This window comes from Prorops nasuta, unplaced genomic scaffold (genome assembly GCF_024137725.1).
Source record: "Prorops nasuta isolate Cenicafe-Biocafe unplaced genomic scaffold, Cenicafe_Pnas_1.2 PNAS00010, whole genome shotgun sequence".
Taxonomy (NCBI): Eukaryota; Metazoa; Arthropoda; class Insecta; order Hymenoptera; family Bethylidae; genus Prorops; species Prorops nasuta.
This window is the reverse complement of record NW_027116807.1, coordinates 5573355-5597501: the sequence shown is the minus strand read 5'-3', so window position 1 is coordinate 5597501 and position 24147 is coordinate 5573355. Positions and strand designations below refer to the sequence as shown.

The window sequence follows — 24147 nt, the reverse complement described above, 5'->3', positions numbered from 1 at the left end:
TCCAAGGCCGTGGTGGGTCCTGATGGAATCAGCCCCTCTACCGAGGAGTGGCCACGACGCTCGGATCCTCACTTGCATCAAACCTCTCACTGCAAATGCACATTATTAATCGAATAACGCGAGGCCCCGCACGAGAGAAAACTTGTGTGTGCGGTAAATATATCCCTCTACCGGCCTCAACCAAACCACGCCTACTTTGTGGACGTCAATAGGCAGGGCCGTACTTTGCTCAGTCTCACAGCACCCTAGACTTCTTCAATCTTCTCGGAATTTTAATTTTCCTATCGTCGCCTATACAGTCATTCTACCATATATATTTATATACCATATTATGTCCCATTCCTAACATTCATCCTATTACTCTCTCTCTCTCTCCCTCTCTTTCTCCTCCTCTTTCTCTAAAACTCTCACTAATTCTATGAAATTCAAATTCTTAAAATATTTCATTTGAAAAAAATGTTACTCCTTATAGTAGTAAAAATTGCTACCTATACAAGGAGAGATTTACTTGAGGTATTGATGAAATTACAAACGTTATGCTGTATCATTGTTCTACTTCATGGTCTTATGAATTTGAACAATGATGCCTTTGACTAGGAATTCCGAACAGTGGCAAAAGTCTCATATTAAATCTAGGAAGAGAGAGAGAGAGAGAGAGAGAGAGATGAATATAAAACTGATTTGTCTCATTTACTAGACATTGCTAAAGGTAAAGATGTGGTAAAGACCGATTGTTGTTGAATTAATAGAACCGGGAGAAAAATTAATAAGAAACGAGACGGTATACATAGTGAATAATGCGAAATAAATAGCGATAATAAAGCTTGGTAAGTAGACATTCGTGTTAGCCTTAAAAGATAAGTGAGACTAAAGATATAATTTTTAGAATGGTGACAACACCTACGTGTTAGCCTGAAAGACCGTGCGATGGTCGACTGAATTTCCATAACCCTCCTACTCCCCAGCTTAACATGACGTAAAAATTTCTTTCCTTTTAGCGCTCAATGCTTATTTACTTTCAGCTAGTTACGCTTAAATGCCTAATACGGGCTAACGACAAATCGTAAACACCTAACCTCTAATGCACTGCTCTCTATTTATATCTTTCTATCCATCAAGTTCAATAAAATCCATAAATTAATAACGATTCGAAATTGGTCAGATATGCAGAAATGATAAATCTTGTTCTCCGGAGCAAGGATGATCCCCATGTTTATACGGACCTGTTCTGCTTGTCGGAAGTTGTGTTCCAGCTGCGCGTCAGAAGGACGAGAGGAGCGCGCGCGCACTTATACCGCTCTATTTATAATGGGGACGAGCTTTTTGGCAAAACCCCATCGGACATAACCCATCGTTAAGAAAAGAGTTTTTCGCGTGGGATATATTGGGTAGACATGAAATGGTCTATGTAAAAGCTTCGAGAGAGAGAATCGCAGGAGAATCGCCTAACCAAGAAAAGACCTCGTACCAAACGACGAGGTATCACCAGAATTGTGGTCGAGTTACGTGAACCGTGCAATATTTGCTCACCTCGTGTCTTTGGAAAACACCGAAGCAAGTGTCAGGAAAGAGAGGAGCGAGTCGGGAAGCGGCTCGAATTGCCGGGATTCGTCGATATTCGAGACTGTGAAATTTGCTAAATCGACGCCTGCTGTCTACGACGGACAGTCGACGAGACGACTGTAGCGACGACAACGGCCACTCTATTTTCGGCCTCCCACTGCGTTTGGCACGAGCTTTGTTTACAACGAATACTCTTGCAAAGCGTCTCGTCGACACTAATGTAAAGTGAGTACTCGCGCAGCGAGCCTTCCACAGTTCCCAGACTTTGCCAACGTTCGTTCGTTCGTTCGTTTTTTCGACTTTTGGCCTTCGTCGTCGTCGATCCAGTTAGTTTATCGCGTCCACCGGAAACTCACGCCTTCCAAGGAGTCCCCCTGGAACACCACCAAACTCCGAAAGCATTTCTTTCTTCGCTTAAGCATACACTTCCCTACGTAACGGTTTTGAGGTTACGTCACTCTTGTATCAAACGAAACAACAATGTACCAATTTTCCGAGTTGCATCCGATCAATAACACATTAAACAACTGGAAAATTTTGTCAAAGGAATTTAAGCCACTTTATAACTAATAAAGTTTCAACTTTTCTGTTTATCAGTTAATAGTTTTTTTTTAAAGAAAGCTTCTTCTGTAAGATATTAAATGTGTACGGAAAGATGGAGTCTTCGACTGTATTGCTTTATTATTAGTATGTCATGGAGAACTATAAAATAAGCTTTATTCATTCAACAATACACAATATTGTGACAAAAATTCTCATAGGAACCATGTTACCTCTTGCACACTCGGTTCACATTGTTTGCGTCATTTGATATTTCACTACGTTTTATTACATCAGGGCAAGCACGCTTTGCATTTATGCGAATGATAGTGTCGAACTCGCACCGGCACAGATCAGCTGTTCACACTGTCCGCTATCTTTGAACTTTGCAAAATTAAAACTGGAACGCGCCTAGAATAAGCAAATAGGGAAGTGTAAATATTGTAATACGGACCAATAGTGGATTACGTACAATCTCTACGTAACATCATATGCCCTATTCGCCCTGTTACATTGCACTTTCTACACTTTAAAAAAAAAAAGTGTATAATTTTCTAGGAGGTTTCATTCCAAGAGCACAGCTACAATTACAAAATTTCCTTAATGAAAATTATTGGATTGTAGAAAACAGCAATGATCGTGATAGCTACGAGGAATTGTCTGTCGTGCATCGGTCGAAAATAGGCAAGCGCTTATGATCCAGATTTGAATTTTAAAAAGTTCTATTTATTATAATATATTACAAATGACTATAAACGTCTGTAACAACCTTATAAGAAAAGCTTGTAATAAATAGTCTTTAAATATTTATGAATAAATTATCGTGATTTTTCTTGTAGCATCTTTATTACTCTTTCGTTTGGATCATTGATACATCTATAAAGTCATGTTCCTGCGAAAGGCGCCGCTTTAGATTAGATTACATTGTTTATCTATCAACAATTTCCTTGAAAATATTTGCCCAGCGCCAAAATACCCGTAAATAATCTTTCGCAAAAACCTACCAAGCACCTCGTCTGCATCGTTCACCTTGTAGCGATGGCGCAGGTACAATAATCAATTTAAACAACAAAGTAGAATCAAAAGGGAAAATCAGTTGGCGCCTCGCAGATATAAACATAAACAAAGTTGTTGTCTCGTAGTTATCAGGAGTGATCGATCAAATTTTGAGCGTTGATAAATATTGCGTAGTTAAGATAAGAGGTTCTCTTGTTCTCCAATCGAATTCCGAGCGTTCCTATATGAATTAATCGACTCGAGTAATCTCTCTCGCCTCAAAATTCCTTGCTCGAGTGATTTTAGAAAGTAGCTGCAGAGTAAAACCCACGAAGCGATTGCCAAGCTTTTCAATTCTCGTCATAGTCGTCGAGATAAAAACTGGCACGAGGGTGAATATCGCGTGGATGTTGAAAAAGCTAATGGAGGAAGAATAGCGAAAGATTTGTAATTTTAGACCAAGAGGGACTCTAGCTTATTCCAGTGACGGATGCTTAATGAAACCTTGGCTATATTACAAGTTGTCTTTTTTTTTTGCAGCGATGAAAACGACCGTGCAGTCGAGCGTGTTATTGTTCTTGGCCATCGTGGCCTTGGCAAAAGCTAAAAGCATCCTCACAACGAAGGTCTTCGTCATTCCCATCAAGCCAGAGATGTTCGACTGGACTGCCGATGGTAAAATTTTTTATTAATCAGCGACTTTGTCCAAATAACAAACGTTACGTAGGCGAAACGTAACGATTATCCTAATCCGCAAACTCGACACGCGAGTGCCAGACTTTCGACACCCACGTAACTGGAAAAAGTCGTTACAACGCGACTTTGGCAGCCGACCAACAGGTTGCGCATTGCTATCTCGAGTTTCTGAAAAATGTCGTTGGATTAGAAAGCCGAACCGAACTGACCTGACTAAAATCTCACTCGGCCGAAAATCCGTAACATATTTTCTATACAGAGTTTCGACTCAAATTTTAACTCGATAAAATTCATTTTTTTCAGCTCGTTACGACCAGTACTCTTACATGCCGTCGTTGAAAAATGCTCCGGATCTTCCTTCTTGGATACACTACACTTATAGTAAGAGGGACCATTGTGGATTCTTGTACGGTTCGCCTCCGAGGGATCAACAAAATTTCCAGGTAAATTTGTATGGACAAAGGGGTTGATCACAGATATTTATTATTATTTTATAATCGACTGTATTTGTTTCTAATAGTTGGAAATTGTCAGTCTCAACAAGAATACTTACGAAACAAGGTACAGAATTTTGGACATGATCGTGAAGGAGAAGGAGAACCTGACGAAGTTCGAGGTTCAAATTAAGATCGATTACCTCAACGTGGAGGATATGTTCGATTGGAATCGAACCGAGAGTCTCATTGATATATTTAAGTAAATAAATCCACTGTAGTTATTTAAACAACTGCTAAATGTTCGCTGATAAACAAGGGACAAATTTTGTTCACCAGGAGAGAATTGTGGAAGGAGGCGAGTGACTTGTACGTGACGTTCTTGGCTTCTGCCACGGACCTTGGCGCCAGGTTGCCCTTGAAACCGAGCGAGGCTGAGGGGTGAGTTTACGTCGGAGGATGACGAGGAAAGAAAATTGACGTGGGTGTATGTAAAATGACATATGGTGCCGTAAACGTTCCTCGAACGTGTCGGGAACGTTCCGAATCATCGTTGCTGCAAAAGAAGCGTCCACAGCGGTACCAAACGAAGTCGAAGAGCTAGGCTGGTGGGAAAAATCATGACTGTTCGCTATCATTGACGTACAATCATCAAAGCAAACGGAAAACAGAATCGTGACGCGTTTCCTACGTGTTTTTGTATTTTCTTTGAGATTCTATAATTGCCACTTCCTATCGCTTATCACTCCCAGTCGTTATTTATTAATTGGCAGGAAATCGTAACGATTGGCAGAGTGGCCAGGATAAAAGCAAGTCTGCAAAAGGCCGATGACGAAAAGACGCTCGTTGCACCATTTGCGCAATTATAGAGCTCGATAAGCAAATGCGAGCGGCTTTCGCCAAGATCTCGTCACAATCGTGAGAGCAGAGGCTAGCCTGGGAGAATGGGGAAAGAAACTCGTCTCTGATGGACTCGAGGGCGCACGTGGCAAAATTTCCGATAATTTATCGAGCTATTATTGCAATGCAAGGTCAGGGACAAAGACGGATAAATTTACGTTTGCATGATTTGCTAATTATTTCTATTCTCAAACGTAGGGTATTTTTGTACCATATTTTTAAGAAAATATTTATGTGCGCGCAGACAAAATGGAACAAAGCGTGTTACGTGTCGCAGAATAGTTTAACGTTTAAAGTTACACACTGCTAGTCCCTCGTAACTTTATCATTTACAGAGTGACGGTATAAACGTTATTCACGCTATCAGAGAATAAACTTTCTACGTACTACGAACACTTTCCATTGAGATTTTATTGACTAACGCTCTCTTGCTTGCGCGCGCCTTTTTACCTTCAACGCGCAATTCACGCAGATAAGCAATTCTATTCTTTTAGCACGAGCCTCGGTATCAACTTGGAACGATCGTTCTAATAATTAAAATTACTCGTCATTCTCTACGGTTTTTTTTTCTTCTGATTTTTATCAGTTCTCTTGTGTTTCTTCCCAGAAGACTCGTATTTTCTTTTAACTCGAATCCATACTGTATTTCTCATTTTATTCTCAGGAATTATACACTTTAAATGATTTATAGATATAATTTTATATTTCTTTAATATACGAATTGCTTTGTTACTCTTTATCAGCTTTGACCAATCGTTCCAATAATTACAATTATTTGTCATTTTCCAGGTTTTTCTTTTGTTTTCGTTTTTATCAGCTCTCTTCTTTTTATTCCCAGAAGATTTAAATTTTTTTTAATACGAGTGCACGTTGCATTTTTCATTTTTATTTTCATGAGTTATTTACTGTAATTAATATAAATAGAATTTTATATTTCTTTAATACGAGTGCTTATATTTACTCGGTATCAACTTTGACTAATTATCCCAATAATTATAATTATTCATTAACCTGCAACTTTTTTTTTATTCAGATTTTCAACAATTCTATTATTTTAATTTTCAGGGACGGAAAACTGTAAATATTATAGATAGAATTCTATGTTCATTTAACGTGGATTCTCTCACTCAAACAACTCTGAGTGGAGCTTGGTCGCATATCGCTCCTTCATTTTTATTCTCAAGAACCACACACTGCAAATAATGGATGCAGTCGGTCTATATTCTCTTAACCTTTTCACAGCTTCAAACACACACACATATATATATATATACAATGTACGTTCATCGTGGAATTTTTTCAGTGCTAATTAATCGAAACTAAAGTTCGAATAGAATTTACCTATATCTCTTTAATTAATATTACTAATTATATCCTCTCTTTAGAGAAACTATATTTAAAACTTAAAAAAATCTATACTAATTATATACATAAAAAAAACTAAAGCTCGAGTAACGTTCACCTATATAGCTGTTTAATTAATAATACTGATAATGCTTCCTCGTTGCAAAAACAGTATTTAAAATTTAATAGTATATAGAACGAGAGACCATTGGACTCTTATCTCCTATTCCATCCTTCTCGGTCACATTTTCCTGTGAATTTAGAATGGGGAATTTGAATTACTCCAAGTATCCGGCACACGGCGCTTCATCTTAAAACCCCAGACCGCATAGACATTTTACAACCACAAGACGCACACTTGGTTTGAATTCCACGCAAGACAAAGTTTGCTTGAGAAAGAAAAAGAGGAGCTCCGTGATTGAGGGCGAGTGAGATATTAGACAGAAATATTGGAAATAACAAAAAACATATATAAATAGAGAGAGAAAGAAAATTAATTCTAAAATTTTTAAATTAGAATCTCTAAACGTGGAAAATTTTTGAAAAATGATAAATGTCACAGTGTGCGATGATAATGATAAGAGAAAAAGAAATATGGATAGCTCGTACCTGATAGGATAGACTGATTTTTGTGCATGGAAATATTTGTCAGTGATTTATGAATAATAATGGCCAAATGGTTGAGATTTTTCGTACGCAATGAGTTAATGGAATAGCGCGAGCGAACAAAGATAAACTGGCATAAACGCGACATTGTTCAGCTGATGCCGTTCCTGTCTCTAATCAACGCAATCCGAAGAGCGTCCCACGCGCGATAACGCGTCAGTTTCTAGTGGACCCTGCGCGCTCTTATCGCATTTAATTCTTACAATTATTCTTTATAATAATAATAATCAAAATAAATATTGAGATGCTCGATAAACAATAAATTCGTTAAATGGTTGAAACGAGCTTTCAAACTGTCATAAACGTGAAATTGTCCAGCTGATGTTGTTTTTGTTTATAATTTAATACAACGTGGACAATTACGCTTTTTTGCATTAATACGCCATTTTCTTAGGGACTCTGTAAGCTTTTATAGAATTTAATGAAGACACACTAAGTATTTCGATGGCAAGTACTTATAAGATAAATTTTTACTTTTTTTCATACATTCAGTTTTGGTATACTTATAATAATAATAATAAGAAAAATATTTAAAAAAGCAAAACGTTTAAATTTTCCATAAACAATAAATTAACAAAATAGTGCAAAAGAGTTTTTAATTTCCAAACGTGTGACATCGTCCAGCTGATATTGTTTTTGTTTATAATTAAACTCAACGTAAACAAAAACGCTTTTTTGCGTTAATACGTCAGTTCCTTAGGGAGTGCGTACTCTTTTATAGAATTTAACGAAGACACGCTGTAGTGTCTCGACGGCAAGTACATACACTGAGAAAAATTTCCCATTTATTTTCATCCAATTAACAGTTATTCGTGATATTAATAAATTTAGTTATTGATATCACGAATAACTGTTAATTGGATGAAAACATTTTTCTCAGTGTATAACACACATTTTTACAGCTCTTTCTCATAGATTCGCTTTCGGAATGCTTAATAATAATAACAATAAAAATATAAAAAAAAACAAAATGCTGAAATTTTCCGCAAGCAATAAATTAACGAAACAGCTTGAGCGAGCTTAAACTGTCATAAACGCTACATTGTCCAGCTGATGCCGTTCTTGGCTGCAATCGCCTCAACGCGATCGGCGTCCCACGCGCGATAACGCGTTAGTTCCTCGGGGACCCCGCGCACTCTTATCACATTCAACAATTATGGCGCATCTTTGCAGATTCACGTCCAGCATGCTGCACATACAAATATAGCAACGGCAGGATGCTCGAGATTTTCCGCAAGCAATAAATTAATAAAATAATATAGCGCGAACGAGCATAAACGCGACATTGTCCAACTGATGCTATTTTCGCCTGGTATCGACGCGATGCGAAAGGTCCCCTCGCGCGTTAACTCGTTAGTTCCTAAAAGGGACCAGTAAGTTCCTATCGCAATTTTATATTTATTTATTTATGGCTTACTTAATAATAGTAATAATAGGAATAGCGAGGCAATTGAGATTTAACTGAAAAAGCGTGTGAAGCTGGAAGTAAAATTTAAGGAAATCCTTTTTTTCGAGAGTTCTAGAGTTCCTGATAAAATTTAAAAAAAATTGTATTGATTTACTTTGGAAAATATGAATTGAAAAAGAAACTTCCAGCTTCGTACACCCCAAAATTAAATTAATGAAAATAGCACGAGCATAAACCCAACATTGTCCAGATGCTACTATTTTTACTTTTAATCAACGCTACATAAACGAGTATTCACAGTTACGTAGAAGGATTCAGTAAACTCTTACCACATTCAGTTTTAACAACTGCTTTTTATACATTTATTCCTGGTGGATTTAATATAATCATGGTGAGATGGTTAAGATTTTCCCCAAGCAATAAATTAATGTCATAGGACGAGCGAGCATATACTGGTATAAACGCGACATTGTCCAGCTGATGCTGTTCTAGGCTGCAATCGACGCAAACATGGAAAACGTCGTCCCATGCGCGATAAGCCCACTGATGCCATACTGTGGGTTTTCAGACCCCCCACTACACGAGCTTTCCGGGCTTACGAGCCATAGTGGGAGGCCCGAGCGCCCACGATCTGGCATCACCAGCGATAACACGCCAGTTCCTCAGGGACAACCACGGAACTCTTATCGCATTCTGGAAAACACGGGCCAGCTCCACGCCTCGGCTCTCTTTCACCACAGATTCACATCCACAGCATATGCTACCAAGAAACAAACAAACAATGAAAATTCTCAATAACATTGCTCTACGTGCGATAACCGTAATTTTCTCGACGATACTATCAAAATAAAAAGAAGATCCAACGAAGTCTGACTAACAATGCTATTCCTGGACAATTCATCTACCGACCTTGCTCCTTAAATAAATTTATCGCTCTTTTATTAATACATTTATCGATACATGATTCACAAACTGATACCAATTATTCCTGTATATTCTTTAATTGGTAACCTCGTTAAGAGCTTTATTACAGTTTCCAGTACCTCTTCGATAGCCTTCGACACTTTTCTTCGAGAACTGGAGGAATATGATCCATACGAGTTTGTTGATTCAACGTGTATATACGAAATCGAAAGAAGTGGGTAGGCTATGAACAAGCTGTCTATTTTCACTGGCTTATTTCTTATTTTTGTGAGATCGATGCAAGAAAAATCCCCATGGCGTATTTTCGGTAGAATTCCTGACGTTTGGTGACGCAACTCGTGTACGAGCATATCGCGATGTAAAACGAAAGTTCCTCATTTATGGCAAACACCTGACTCACCGCAGCGCGCACGATCGATTAGTTCCCGCTAAGATTCTCAGAGTTCTTCGGAAAGCGATCGGTAGCCTTTGCAAAGTCCATCGACTTGTATAAGCGTGACGCGAACGGTAATTGGCGTGATAATCAATAATGCTCGTGGTGCGAGCGAGAGGAACTCGCAGTTTTGTATCAACGGATATTCCCCATGATACGTATATAGGAGCTGGACTATAATTATAAACCGAAGCGCAGACTCCCTGGAAACTGATTTACGGTATTCCGGATTCTCTAGTTTCTTGCATGTGTATATATATATATATATATTGATCGTACTTCATTATCGCTATCGTTAAGCATGGTTAACAATAAATGTCGCTAAATATAACGATAAACGTATATACATATCAATTCGGTCGTTTGTGATAGCGACAGTTCTGCCGTATCAAGAGTAATTCCGCCGTGTTAAGAATAGAAGTCGTAAGTGACAATTATATGATATTTCGAGATAATCGAACGTTTAGAAAATTGTTCGTACCACGGAATTGTTTTATATGTGTAAAATATTAATGTGGGCAGTTAAAATGCTATTTACGTCAAAATCTGACGGATATTAATATATATTTTCTACAAATAAAAAATATAGGTTGCGGTATAAAAATATTTTAGATATGACTTTTTTATTATCAACACGGTAGACTGTCATCTTTAAATAAGTTACAGAATTCAGAATTGGTTGTAAGATTGCTAGATATTTTAAAATGATAAAGGAGTTTTAAGAAGAAATAAATAAATCAATTTTTGTATATGAAAATGTGTATCGGTAGCGATTATCGGTTAATTTGTTAAAATAATTTAATATAAATTAACAAGTTTTTTAAAAAATTCAATGAGTACAATTTAATCGCTGTTATACAAATGAATTTATTTAGTTTTGTTCCAAAGCTTCTCAATTATTATTATCGAATTAAATATTTATAAGTTAATAATAAATATATATATATATATCGATCATGGCATGGAGATTGAAGAGAATCGTTGAAAAATTATTCAGAAATGTTGGATCGATGTTATCCGATCCACTCGAGCAACGTTCTTTCCTTCGGAGTTCTTCGGAAAGCGATCGGCAGCTTTGCAAAGTCCATCGACTTGTATAAGCGTGACGCGAACGATAATTAGCGTAATAGCCGATTGTGCGAGCGACAGAAACTCGTTTTTACTTACGCGTTTACCGGATATTCCCCGCGATACTTATCAAAGTTACGGAGTACAGAGCTAAATGAATTGCAAATAGCAGAAACGAAGCATCTATGAAAATTAATTCAATATCTCAGATGAGTTTAAAGATCCACCTTTGAAACATTATTTATAAATGGATCGTTGGTAATTTTCCACTAAAAACGAGGTTTAATTTTCGCGATTATTTATTTACAAATAAATAAATAAAATTGTGCATCAATTCTGCAAAATTTTAATCAGTCCATGAGACTGTGAGTCTAACGATCAACAGATTTTCTTCCAGTGCAAACAATATTTTCTCGAGAAAGCTATCGGTAACAATCGCAAAGTCCATCGACTCGCACAAAAACGTGGCACGAGTAATTAGCCTAATAGCCGATTGTGCGATCGAAAGAAATAACTCGTTTTTACTCTTACGCGTTTACGGGATATTCCCCGCGATACTTATCAAAGTTACGGAGTACAGAGATACATGAATTGCAAATAGCTGAAACGAGGCATCTGTGAAAATTAACTCACTATTTCAGGTGGGTTTAAAGATCCATCTTTGAAATATTATTTATACAAGGATTTCTGGTAGTTTTCCATAATAAAAACAAGGTTTAATTTCGATAAATATTCGGATTGTCCATAAGTTCTCCAAAACTCCAATCAGTCCACGAAATATCGAGTCTATAAAAGTATCAACAGATTTCATTCAAGCGTAACAATATTTTCTGAGAAATCAAACGTTCGGTAGCAATATCGCAAAGTCCATCGACTTGCACAAAAGCGTGACAGGAATAATTAGCGTAATCAACTTTTGCACGAGCGAAAGAAACTCGTTTTTGCCTGAACGTCTACTGAATATTCCCCGCGACACGTATGCGACACGTTCCGCTAATATCTCACGTTTATCATTGAACAGGGTCGTCGTGAAGCTGGGCAGCTCAGTGGCATTCTCCACGGAGTTAAACGAATTGCAGACCGAGGTGAAGCCTCTCTGGAAACTGACTTACTGTCCCAGAGGAGTGAAGAGGACAACGGTCGAAAGATTATTCAGGAGCGCTGGATTCGTGCTGGATTGGTGCTCCTTCAGACTCCTCAATGTAACGGACGCCCATCAAGTAACGTTTTTTGGTCTACAAACTTGCAAATTGTTCGTTACAATTATATAATAATTAACGCATCTTTCAGTTGGAGGAGAACCAGCAAAGCGTCCAGCATGAAAGCGCGAGACGCGGGTCCAGCATAAGCATGATCGGACTGCCATCCTCCGGAGTTTTGGAAAGACGAGAGTGGCAATGGGCCAGAATGACGAAATCCAGCCTGCCAGGTCGCAGTTACTTCAAAGAAATCGCTGCGACTGTTTTCATTCCAGTATTATTACTGCTGTTGCTCACTGGATTCCTCAGCACTGCTCTGTGTCTTCAGCATGAAAAAGTGTAAGCGTTCGGGAACTGCAATATTCTTCGAGCGTTCGAACTCGGTCTACCTGACGTAAATCACGTACGCCCTACCGAAGCCTACTTTATCAAGTTTCCCGGTTTCGTGATTTTCCGAGTAAACTTAAAACTAGCGAGGAAAATCCTCAAGTAGGATGCAAAGGTTCATTGACCTTAACGTGTTATTTTGCTATGCTAACCACGTGCTTTGGTAATAAATCTCTAGTGAGACGGAGTTTCATTCACAAAGCGTGTCGAGTATACTTGATAAACGTAATCGGAAGGTGTGGTAGCGTGTCTATATGTAATAAGGAAAGGAATGAGAAGAGGGACGCTTGAGATGAGAGTGTGATGTATCGGTGACGTATCATTGGCCATGACTCGCCTCCAGCATCCTTTTCTCTTATTCATTTCCGTCGTTCCAACACAATTTGACAATAAATCCACAATGAGACACAGTTTCATTCACAAAGCGTGTTGAGTATACTCGATAAACGTAATTGGAAGGTACGGGATTGTATCTATGTATAATAAGGAAAGGAGTAAAAAGAGACGCTGCAGATGAGAGTACGATGTATCGATGACGTATCATCAGCCATGACTCGACTCCATCCTTCTTTTCTCTTATTCCAGAGCTCGACAGTTTTTTTACGTTTCAGCTGTTTACTAAAATAACTAACAGGAAATAGCTGAAATGTGCAAATAACTCCTAGCCTTGTCTTATACATTCCAATACAATTTGACAATAAATTCACAATGAGACAGAGTTTCATTCACAAAGCGTGTCTCGAGTATACTTGATAAACGTAATCGGAAGGTGTGGGATAGTGTTAATACGTAATAAGGAAAGGAATAAGAGAGACGCTAGAGATGAGAGTACTATGTATCGATGACGTATCATTGGCCATGACTCGCCTACTGCATCCTTTTCTCTTATTCATTTCCGCCATTCCAACACAATTTGACAATAAATTCACAATGAGACAGAGTTTCATTCACAAAGCGTATCGAGTATACTCGATAAACGTAATTGGAAGGTGTGGAAGTGTGTATATACGTAATAAAGGAAAGGAATAAGAAGAGAGACGCTCGAGATGAGAGTACCATGTATCGATGACGTATCGTCGGCCATGACTCGCCTCCAGCGTCCTTTTCTCTTTCCACTCTCTACATTTCCGTCGTTCCAACAGAACCGTAGCTTCTAATTATCCTTCTGTCGATATTTCCAATTGCCAATCGCTGGAGGCGTGTCCAATGTGTAATTTTCGATTATCAAACGTATCCATCAGGCAGCTATTACTCGGCCATAAATCCCTCATTTCCTCACAAATTGTTCTGTTCATTGATTCTCGCGTTACTCTTCCAATTAGCTCGCTCAAACTATTGCACCTCTCTCTCTTTCTCTTTCCCTTTCTTCAACGCTTTTCAAGTTTACGGCGTTCTGAATATTGAGCGGGTAAGTGACCGCAGAAAATAACGCATCACCACTTACGTTCAATCATCAGATCGCGTGACGCGAATAATATCTGAAACGATGATGCAATCGATTCGATTAATGTCGATTGATGCGTATCTCGATAAGCGATATTCTCTCGATTCTCGCAAATCTCTCTGGACAGTTCCGATTGGTTGCCATCGATAGCACAATCGTCGTACATTTTTGTAAACAGACTGTATTTACGTAGAGAGTATTATTGTGGAAAGGGCAGAGGCACGGTTGCGATGGTAAAGAGTGAGAAGGACAGAGGGAAAATAAAAGAGTGAGAAGGAGAGAGAGAGAGAAGAAAAATGCGCACTTAATTTGCGAAACATCAGAGTCATTGGATATCATCATAATACATTTGCGTTGATCGGTGTTTATGCACACTCGTTGGATGAATAGACCAAAATAGCTGTTTTCTCCAGAGGGTAAAGCTCGTCGCGTGTCTGGCACTGAAACAAAATTGAAAACATTTAAGTAAATCGGAGAGACGCAGGCTTCTGACGCGCATGGCATTCGATTAACGTGAGATTTTGCATCTTGTGTTATTGTTGCCGGTGCAACAGCAAATTTCGCGACAATCATGTAGATTCGCAATGTAACGCGAAAATCGCAATTAAGCATTGTTTGTTTTTTTCTCTCGGCTTACCGATGTCGCAGTGTATTGCAGCGTGAATTGCTATTTATTGGATAAGAGTCGAATATTTGTCATTCAACAGAAGTTTACAGGGCGATCGTGAAATTGGTATCGCGCGAAAAACCTTGCTCCGCGACGACGCTATCTCTCAAGGATGGAAACTGATGTCGTAGGTCCGCCCGCCCGCATTATGTAGCCATTGTCATCGGAAAATGACAATGCGCTTAACGGAGAAACTAGAACGAGAACGCGTCACTAATGATATCAGACATTAAACAACAACTCCACGTTTTTCACGCAACTATAAATTGCTACTGCGCGCCTTCTATCGATTTCTAAAAAAAGTATACTGTTTTTGTTTTTCTTCTACATTTATATATGTATAAATATAGCCAATTTTTCTTTGTAAACCTCGTCATTGGTTTCTTGTTACTGCAGAATTTTTATTAATTTTGCACTTTTTCTTCATATTTTTTGTCAATCAACGACATAATTTAAATTAAAGTACGTTTGGTTTTAATCGAGAGTTACGAGCTTGGTTTGTAATAATTATTTAAAGTTACGGTACTGCTTCGCGTTAGATTTGTTTGCATTTTTTACATCGTTTTTATTTTAATCACTCTTCAAACAAATTTTTCTGTTTCTATAAAAATTAGTCAAAGTGTTAAAAAATATTCTGGTAATATTACTTTATTTTTTGCTATTAACAAAAATTTGTTTTTACAGTTTTATATATGATTCTACCTTTAAACGAGAAATTCACGTTTTTCACACACCGATAAATTGCAACAAAGTATCTTCGATCTGTTTCTAAAAAATATGAATTATATTACTATTTTTGTATACGTTTATAAAGACGCTCTTTTTAAATGTCATCATTATTTCCTCTGACATTTAACAAAAAATCTATATTGTTTTATTTTTCTAATGTTTATACTTAATTTTCTTATCATTAAACGGTCATGCACATACGTTTATATCTGTGTATGGATATGTTCTTTTTTAATCTCGTCATTGTTTCGTGTGCTTTGGTTTAGTCAGCAATTTTATTTTATTCTTCTTTGTAGGATGGATCCTGAGTCAGAGCGGTACTTCCATGAACTGTTTAACGTTTTTCTCTCGCGAAAGGATATCGTCAGGTACCTAAACACGGACAAAGCTATCGAATCTGTGAAAACTAAAATACTGTTGTCCGTGCAAAAAATTAAGGATATTCAAGTGACTTTCTATTAAAGATTCATTTCAAATTTGAACAGAATTTATTTCAAATTTTTACTAGTTGAACAATGATTAGTATAAAAATTATGCATCCATTGATATTATTTACAACAAAATAGTTTAAAAATGTATTTAAATTGAGTTATTATAAGTATTGTGAGAAAACTCCCATAAAGTACACAATACTCTGCAAGAAATTGTAAAAGAAATTATTTTCTGGACTTATTAATATGATTTTTAGTATAATATATTACAATTAATAATATAAATTGTTATTGGTTAATTAAAATAATTTAATTGTAGAACAAAACAAATATCAGGCCCCTTAAATACCCCTTTTTGATACGCTACTGAACGCTTGAGTGTCCTTAATTTAATATCTCGGTGTGTGCTCTATAAAATCTCATAGAAATGTTTACAGCCAGCTAATTTAGAGCTTTCCAAAAATGTTTATTTTTTATTCTGCAGTTTTGCAGCTTTTACTTTTTTGTATTTCAACGTGTTTTTGCGTGCATTCCGTTCTGCCATTGCTTCTCTTATTTCTATCTCTAGGCTGTGGCTTACGAAGAAAAAATATTGTCCTGATTAAATCAGCCATATTTTCTTTATTTAATTTTCAGACGAAAGAGGGAACCCTCACCGGTCGAGGGAATTGAAAATAACGGAGTGCAAATGGTTCAATACGGGACCTCTGAAAGGGAAACTTTAAGATCCTTATCGGCTCATCCACCAAGTCCCAGTGATTCCTTACTGAGAAACTCCAGGTTTCAGACAGTTTCAAAATTTCAAGAGGTTAACACAAGTCAAACTTTCATTAAATTGCAAATAAATTTTTTCAGAGAGACAAATCGAGGGAACCAATACGTTAGACCGAATCCTCCGCCTTACATCAGTCCTAACAATTTGTAAGTATACATTGATTAATTGCCCATTAATCAATATATTGATCACTTTACTAATATTTCTTCATATATCACATTGATTTTCTTAGTACTGGTATACGTACCGATTTCTGACTATACGAGGAGCCAGCTAAAACGTGGTTTTGCTAATAACAAATATGCAAGATCATTGACACTGGCTCCAACTTGAAAATTATATCGCTTGACAAGTACAATATATGGAACAAATATTAGACGCCGCATTTTGTAGAGGGTTAGAATTTTTTATTCCCTGTAACTATAGCTTTCAACCTCAACTACCAGACTGATTTCTTATGCGAAAACGATTGTTACTTGTAACATGATACAATAAAGAGATCCTACAAACTGAAATACGAGCAACAGATTATTTACAATCTTTATTTATTTTTTAAAAAATATTGTTTCTCTCTTGGGCGTATCATTGCGGAATTTATTGCAATTTATGGTAATGGATGTATGTAAATGATTTGCGCGGGAACAGAATTTCTTAAGCGTGACCAATGCGCATGCGCAAGCATAGAGAACAAAAAAAATAGAATGCACTCACCCACACCAATATTTTAACTCTTCTCCATGGTTTTCAAGGATCGGCGTCCGTTGTATCAGGTGAAAAATTTTCATTATTATCTTCTATTTCGACTCGTTGGATTTTCTTCAGTGACGTAACAGAGAAAAGATCAAGTACTAAGCGTTTTTCTCTCATTGTTCTGCGGAGATGGCCGGCATTGTGCCAGTTTCTGGTAGAACTGGCAGAAAACAGTGGACACTGCGCGGTAAGATAATCATCTCCAGTCTTCCAAAACAAAATAAGACGAAACGATGAATTTCATTTGCTAGTCCGTCTTATAATAATACTCTCGAATCACAGAAGCAATACTAACAATGCTCAAATAAACTCGAAATTTATTTGTTTATTTGTAGTTTGACAGATGACAGATACTTCCTATTACATATCATACAAATTTTAGCATAAGACAATGTAACCATACAAATTATTACCCACGCTTTTCTTAATAATTTTCATTGCTGAGCTGATAAGATACAAGATTGTAGGTTATAAATTAGTTCTGCTGCATAAATATTCAATATCTTATGATTTACAGATGGACAGCCGCTCAAAAGATATTGCTTTGCTGAAGATGGTTCTCCAGAATCTCAAGTTTATATGGCTAAACAGCTTCTTGGGGAGAAATGCGGTAAGTTTGTTACTCAGACCTTTTGTGTCCAAAAATATTATTTTTCTGTTTGTGTGTTTAGAGTTAGATGTGGACAAAGAAAATGCAGAGCTAGGTGTTTATTGGTTAACCAAAGCATCTGAACAAGGAAATTTAGAAGCTACAGAATTACTCCATAAATGTTTGAAAAATGGTTGCGGAATATCAGAGCGTAATTATTATGATGTCAAAACCTGCTTGGATATGCCTCAAAGTGAAAAACTGGCCAGGACAGCAGCAAGAAAAATGTTCTTGAGGTAAATAATGGATTGATAGAATTGTAGGGACATGAGTTTACTTTATTTTGTTTCTGAATTGAAGTTTATCCAATGGGGAAGATTTTATAACAACTGAACAGTTACAAAGGCGAATGAGAGATATAGCATCACCCTTAATGAGTGCAGAAGATTCAAATTCTACATCGTTTCCTTCAACGTCGAATGACACAGAAAAGGAATTGAATGAAGAAGTAAATAGAGAATTGCCTAAAAATGGTTTCCTTGATGAAAATAAGAGTATAAGAAATGAAGATGAAAAAACAAGTAACATTAATCATGGTAATTGTTCATATTGGACTGAATTATAAATGTTTAAATCATAGATCATTGTAACAAATGATAATTAAATCAATTCTTACAGATTGGTCAGACTATCAAGGAGAAAAGATTACAGAAGCTGCACTAGTATCAGCAGCATCTAGTTATGCTCAAGGAATGCTCCCTATAATGTCTAGAGCCTTATGTATGGTTGAGCCATCGCAAATAGCCCTGGATGCAATTCCTCTTCTTCAAAGACCATTCGTTCATCCTTTCGCATCGTTGAAACGTTTGTACTTTTGGTTCATAGGAACGATAGGTCAAAAATCTGCACCATTGAAAAAACTCTTCACTTCCAACTTATACATTCTATTACTGCTCCTGCTTTATTCTTTATTAGGAACCGAGAGTCTTGTACTTTTCATACCAATGGCCTTTTATTATTTATCCTTCATTGTTATGGTCACTTCAACATGTCAAATGCTACAGAAGAAACGAGAGTTAAATAATTTTCGAGTATGGTCAGGCTTGTTCCTTAGTTACTCAGGTGGCAATTTAAATCCCGATGAGGCCGAATATCAGTTTTGTCGCAACAACTTGAAGCCTTATGCTCATTTTTTTCTTGCTCTCTTATTAAACCAGATGATTTATCCTATAATAATTCATCAGTGGACACCGCAATCAGAATTTACAGTCATAGCAGTCGCTCTAACGTTCTTAACGCTTTTCAATTTTGTAGGAAGGGAGTCTTCAAAGTTTGCAGACTTTTTAGCTCTTTTCAGTTTTGGCGTTCACGTGTTGGCAAAATATCCTTACGAAACGGACATAGTAGTTGCTCAGAGCTGGAGATTTTTAGATATCAGAGTGCCCACGTTCGCGTCGTACGTTGTTGGAAATAGTATAGAATTTTGCTTAAACTTCAGAGCGGTATTTTATCTTCTGATACCAGCGGTATTTGCCAAAATGGCTGCACGAGACAACTGGAGAGGAACGTATCGTACTTTGATACCGCATTGTGTTACTTTGAGTTGGTGGCAAATTGCAATATTCAGTTCTCAGGGAGCAACCTGGTATGGTTTAATCAGAGGAGCTCTTGCACTTGTTGGTATGGTTTTGTTTCTGCCGATCGCTGGTTTAGCTTCAATTGTATTGCCAATTGTTGCTATCGCCAGATATCTATCAGAGAGTGATTTAGCTATGAGGATTTTGATCACCATCCTAATAGGAGGATTACCATTTATCACATCCTGGTATCTGAAAAGATCCAGAATATCTAGATTCAATTGGATTATCACAATTATCCAGGTATAATATAGTCGTCTCATATTTACCTTATGAATTATACTAAATTCGTTATTATTTTCTATAGCTTCTCTTGGGCATCAGTGCTGGAGTATTTCTATCCTGGCCGATGATAATAGATTATAAACAGTCCAATATAGATACTTATAACACTGTGCCTGCACTATCCTGGGAGCAATATCAGAATTATTGTCATCAGCCTGCATGGGATGAATTATCATCTAAGGCCCAAGTCCAAATGCGATGTGCTCAGCTGGATGGAGTGCCAGTCTCTTGGGAAGGATACGTTACGAGTGTACGTTTAAAATCTATTTCAAATAACATAGCGTCAATTTTGAATAAGCTACCTGAAAGCGTTAAATCCTCCCTAAGCTGTGCATTCGGGGAGCCATACGAAGAATCCTGTAGTAAGGGTAGTGAAATTCATAAGAAAAATTGTAAACATTTGATAAGTATACAAAAGACAAAGCAAAAGTGCAGTCTAACGGCATGGGATAAGTACGAATTTGAAGTATCAGTTAAAATGAAAAATGGTATATGGGGAAACAATGCAGAGATTATATTGATAGCGGATCATTCTTTTAAAAATTTCAGTTTAAGCATTTATCCAAGTGATAAGATTTGGTTTTCCGGTAGTCTAGTAAATTTAGGAGAAGGAGAGTCTCTGTTAGGTGGTTGGAAGCCGCACATTGACTTAGAAGAAGTACAATGTATCGTTTGTCATTCTATTAATCAAAAATCGTATAAACGATATAGATATGAAATTACCGTGGGTTCGATTATAAGGGTGGTTTGTCTTGGGGTAAAAACTGTTCTAAATTTCTTACTCAATCCCATTGTAATGTTTAAATAAAGCGATCTCTCACATGACATCGGCCAATAAGCTGATAGGTAGAACAAACTTAATTTTATTCGTATATGAGAGCTATGTATATATATATGAATAATTAGTGTACGAATTACCTGAAGCAAAATGTACAATGAACGCTTAGTATAGTCGAGCTTACTAGTTAATGGAAGGTCGAAAGCGCAATGACCAAGCTGAATGTAAATCAAATTTATTTCAAATTACAAGGGCTTGCAAAAGCCCAATATTCAAGCACTTAGTAGTTACCATTAAGGAATAAGATATTTTAGTTTTTTTTTTATAAACTACAAGGATCAGCTCAAAATACTCTTATTGGAAGAAAACTTTCAATCGTCACGCTCTATATAGGGCATTTACAATAATTATACTGTAATACAAAGAGAGTATGATATGCTTAACAACATTTTACTAGTGTTGTTTTATTATTGTATTGTGTTACCGTTATCTCAGGCACGTTAGTTTAAGGTTTAATTAAACCTTAGAAATATTTACGCGAAATGGAAGTTATGCATTCGGGAAGTATTTTCAGAATAATCTATTTTCATATATATTACTGCCAGTAACAAAATATAAAGTTAATGATATTTTTATATTATGTAAAAAAAAAAAAAGCGAATAAATATAATTTTAGTTTTTTTTCATCGGGCAGAATTAACGATTAAATATTAATTTCGTTGACAGAATTAACTAAATAATCATGACAAACAAAAAATTAAATAAAACGGTAAGATACAGTTATTCACGCCAGATTGAATAGTTCGAATTTATTTATGATAAATTTAAATGATTAGAAGAAATTTTACTGCATCTTAGTTTCAATTGTTAAAAGCCAACTTCTTTATATATTCAATCCTTTATATCTAGATATCTTTAAAAGCTTTTATAATGTGCCAAGTTTTTTTCTCTTGTTAAAAAACTATGAATGATAAGTGACTAGATAAACATTACTAGGGGAAAAGGATTCTTTTTCTACGTAATTAAAGACATTTATTCATATTTGGCAACAGTTATAATACAGTATTTTTTCAATTATGACAATTAGTTTACGAACAATCATTTACTAGTCCACTTGGTTCCTTTTTCCTTAGTTTTTATATAAAAGAAAAGCTTTCAATTTGATATTATCCTAAGTTTAGCTTATATTGATTGCAGCATTTGTTTCGTTTATGTACAAATATAAAATCTGCATTAATAAAGTTTTTTTATTTCATATTGAAATAATGTTTTCTTCTGAGAGTAATGAAAAAAGGTGTTCAGGGATCGTCTCATCATCTTGCAATAGACAGCAAAGAATAACTCTGCAATAATTTAAAAACAAACTCAAGCAGTTACCAGCTTGGAATTTAAAGACATTTATATTTCTTTTGTTTCAAAAGAAGTTAGGTTACTTAAAACATCCTCTAAGGAAAAATTTATAACACAGATGTATATTTAAAACTAAAATAAAATCCCATTTATACCATTATAGTATATTATTTGACTGAACTCTCTTGCTGGCACAGGGGTATCCTTTGTAGGTTTCTTTTTATTCACCTTAAAAAATGGTGATGCACGGAACACGTAATTCAATCATGATTATTATCTTAATAAGTATTTAAAAAATTATAAATAGTGGAATTGATAGGTGACATCATTTTGTTTAATTAACAACTATTGAATATCCTAATATAGGCGCTTCCGACTATTCTCCTGGTGCTTTTGATATAACATTATTCCTATCACAACAATGGCAATTAAAGCTAACGCTGTGGCCAACATCATTAGAAAAATCTTTATACCACTCGTCGTACTTGGCTTCGCATCATCTATGTGTTCTGCAATATTATAATTTTTACTAAAAAATTCACGCAATTTTAATCGGCAAGGACGACATACCTCTAGGAGACTCATAATACTCGGCCGACGGAATTATGCTTGACCTATCTTCCAGATCTTTAGGCTGAAATACAAAACATTTCATAAATCAATACCTATCACTATTAAAACATTAAATTTTGATATACTTACATCGTCAGCGAGATCCAATTCAAATAATCTTATTGATAAGATGTCATGATTATCAGATAAATCTCCTGTGGTTGCTGATACACCAAAATGATAGCCAGTTGGAAGTTTAACACCTTTTACAGAAAAGCACTCTTTCCATGCAGCCTTGTTAGAAATATCAGTGGAAACTATTATGAAAAAACTGGTAAATCAAGGTGAAAATAAACATGATACAAGAGACAAGATTATTAATTATAAATATTAACCAGTGAGCGTATCTCTCTCATATCTTACTGCTATATGAGTATCATGATCCAAATTTCTAAACTTAGCCTCGCAACCTGCTAATTGAGTATGAGTTCCATCACGGTCATGATCATAATGCAAAGACCCATTGTTTATCATGGCTGAGATATAAGGATGTTGATGCTGAAATTGATCCAGTTTTGGGATAAATAATATTTTTGTATGAAAAGCATAAATTAACATACATTGTGTGGACCATTATGGTTACTATAAGTATCCAAAATTATTGCCAATCCTTGAAAGAAGTCTTTATTTCCAAACACAGGACCACCTTCCATTCTCTCTTTAGCATACCAGATAGCTAATCCATCTCCGAATAAATCTCTTCCTTTACCATGTACTTTAAAATGTACTTGTAATTCCCAATTTCTCACGTGACAAGGCTAGAAAGATTAAGACTATTTTATATAAAGGTTTTCTAAGGACCAATCTTATTTTAATAATACTCTACAAATTTAATGTGTAGTTAAAACAAAATACTTACAATTATACTCCATATCGCTCCTTGCTTACTTTGTAAATCTGGTGTTAGTCTTATATAATTATTTGTTACCATTGTGCTACCCATAAAATCCCAGTTAGGTATAGACATACCAGCACCTAATTATAAATAATGTATATCTTTAACTAATTACAAAGAAAAGCATTAAGTTTTATAACATTAATATATCAAAAATTCTTAAAATAAACATTGATAATACCGTTAGTTTAAAAAAAACATTTTTTAAATTTGCAAAATGCAAAGGAAAGGCTGCTTTAAAATTTAATTTGTTATATATGAGATATTGAAGAAAATAAAAACAGAAAAGCTCCTAACCTTGATATGGCCTGATCAGTGAAAATTCTCGTTTCATGTAATCTTTTGTGTTCCATTCTGCGCAGACAATGCTACATACACTTAATGTTAATAAATAATACACTATTACAGTTTTCTTTTCGTACATTTTATCACAAATCTTTAATCAGTCTTGCTTTCTTGCTTATTGTTAATATCGGCGATATCGGCTTTAAAAATTACAAAGTAACACCAGAGTTTATGACGGTTATGAGATTGAAAACCACCAGTCGGCAGTCCACAGTCCACACGCCACTTCACCGAAACAGTGCATCGCAATTCGCAACGCAACCGCTGTCCGCTACCCTTTTTGATTTCTCACAATTCTCATC

The 24147-nt window shown here is 36.1% G+C and overlaps 2 protein-coding genes across 5 annotated transcripts; one reads left to right on the top strand and one right to left on the bottom strand.

Moving 5' to 3' along the window:
• The first annotated feature begins 33 nt into the window (after positions 1-33).
• LOC136776978 (wolframin-like) lies at positions 34-22153 on the top strand. 4 transcript variants are annotated; one of them, XM_066732949.1, is made up of 14 exons: positions 34-153; positions 3640-3774; positions 4099-4238; positions 4316-4491; positions 4569-4670; positions 11994-12192; positions 12263-12510; positions 15695-15766; positions 16466-16609; positions 16685-16750; positions 17354-17374; positions 17484-17541; positions 17872-17964; positions 18026-18165. In XM_066732949.1, exons 1-14 carry the CDS (start codon positions 96-98, stop codon positions 18029-18031), a joined length of 1518 nt encoding a protein of 505 aa, XP_066589046.1. In that variant the 5' UTR covers positions 34-95; the 3' UTR covers positions 18032-18165. The 4 variants fall into 4 exon arrangements, with proteins under 4 accessions (XP_066589046.1, XP_066589047.1, XP_066589044.1 ...); XM_066732950.1 differs by lacking the exons at positions 17354-17374; positions 17484-17541; positions 17872-17964; positions 18026-18165 and adding an exon at positions 16837-17269; XM_066732948.1 differs by lacking the exons at positions 34-153; positions 3640-3774; positions 4099-4238; ... (5 more) ...; positions 16466-16609; positions 16685-16750 and adding exons at positions 18304-18539; positions 18622-19823; positions 19888-22153 and having other exon boundaries at positions 17357-17374; positions 18026-18239.
• LOC136776981 (vesicular integral-membrane protein VIP36) lies at positions 20694-24072 on the bottom strand. Its single transcript, XM_066732953.1, has 7 exons — positions 23798-24072; positions 23465-23580; positions 23166-23363; positions 22941-23103; positions 22696-22862; positions 22564-22627; positions 20694-22502 (listed from the first exon to the last, which is right to left on the bottom strand). The coding sequence occupies exons 1-7, from the start codon at positions 23922-23924 to the stop codon at positions 22351-22353; spliced, it is 987 nt and encodes a 328-aa protein (XP_066589050.1). The 5' UTR covers positions 23925-24072; the 3' UTR covers positions 20694-22350.
• Positions 24073-24147: the final 75 nt, after the last annotated feature.

Coding starts and splice junctions, on each gene's coding strand:
- LOC136776981 (XM_066732953.1), bottom strand. CDS start 23,924: ATGTACGAAAAGAAAACTGTAATAGTGTATTATTTATTAACATTAAGT. Junction 23,364..23,464: donor GAGCGATATGGAGTATAATT/GTAAGTATTTTG, acceptor TAATCTTTCTAG/CCTTGTCACGTGAGAAATTG. Junction 22,863..22,940: donor TGAGAGAGATACGCTCACTG/GTTAATATTTAT, acceptor TTTTCATAATAG/TTTCCACTGATATTTCTAAC.
- LOC136776978 (XM_066732947.1), top strand. CDS start 17,484: ATGGCCGGCATTGTGCCAGTTTCTGGTAGAACTGGCAGAAAACAGTGG. Junction 17,965..18,025: donor GCTTCTTGGGGAGAAATGCG/GTAAGTTTGTTA, acceptor TTGTGTGTTTAG/AGTTAGATGTGGACAAAGAA. Junction 18,240..18,303: donor GCAAGAAAAATGTTCTTGAG/GTAAATAATGGA, acceptor TCTGAATTGAAG/TTTATCCAATGGGGAAGATT.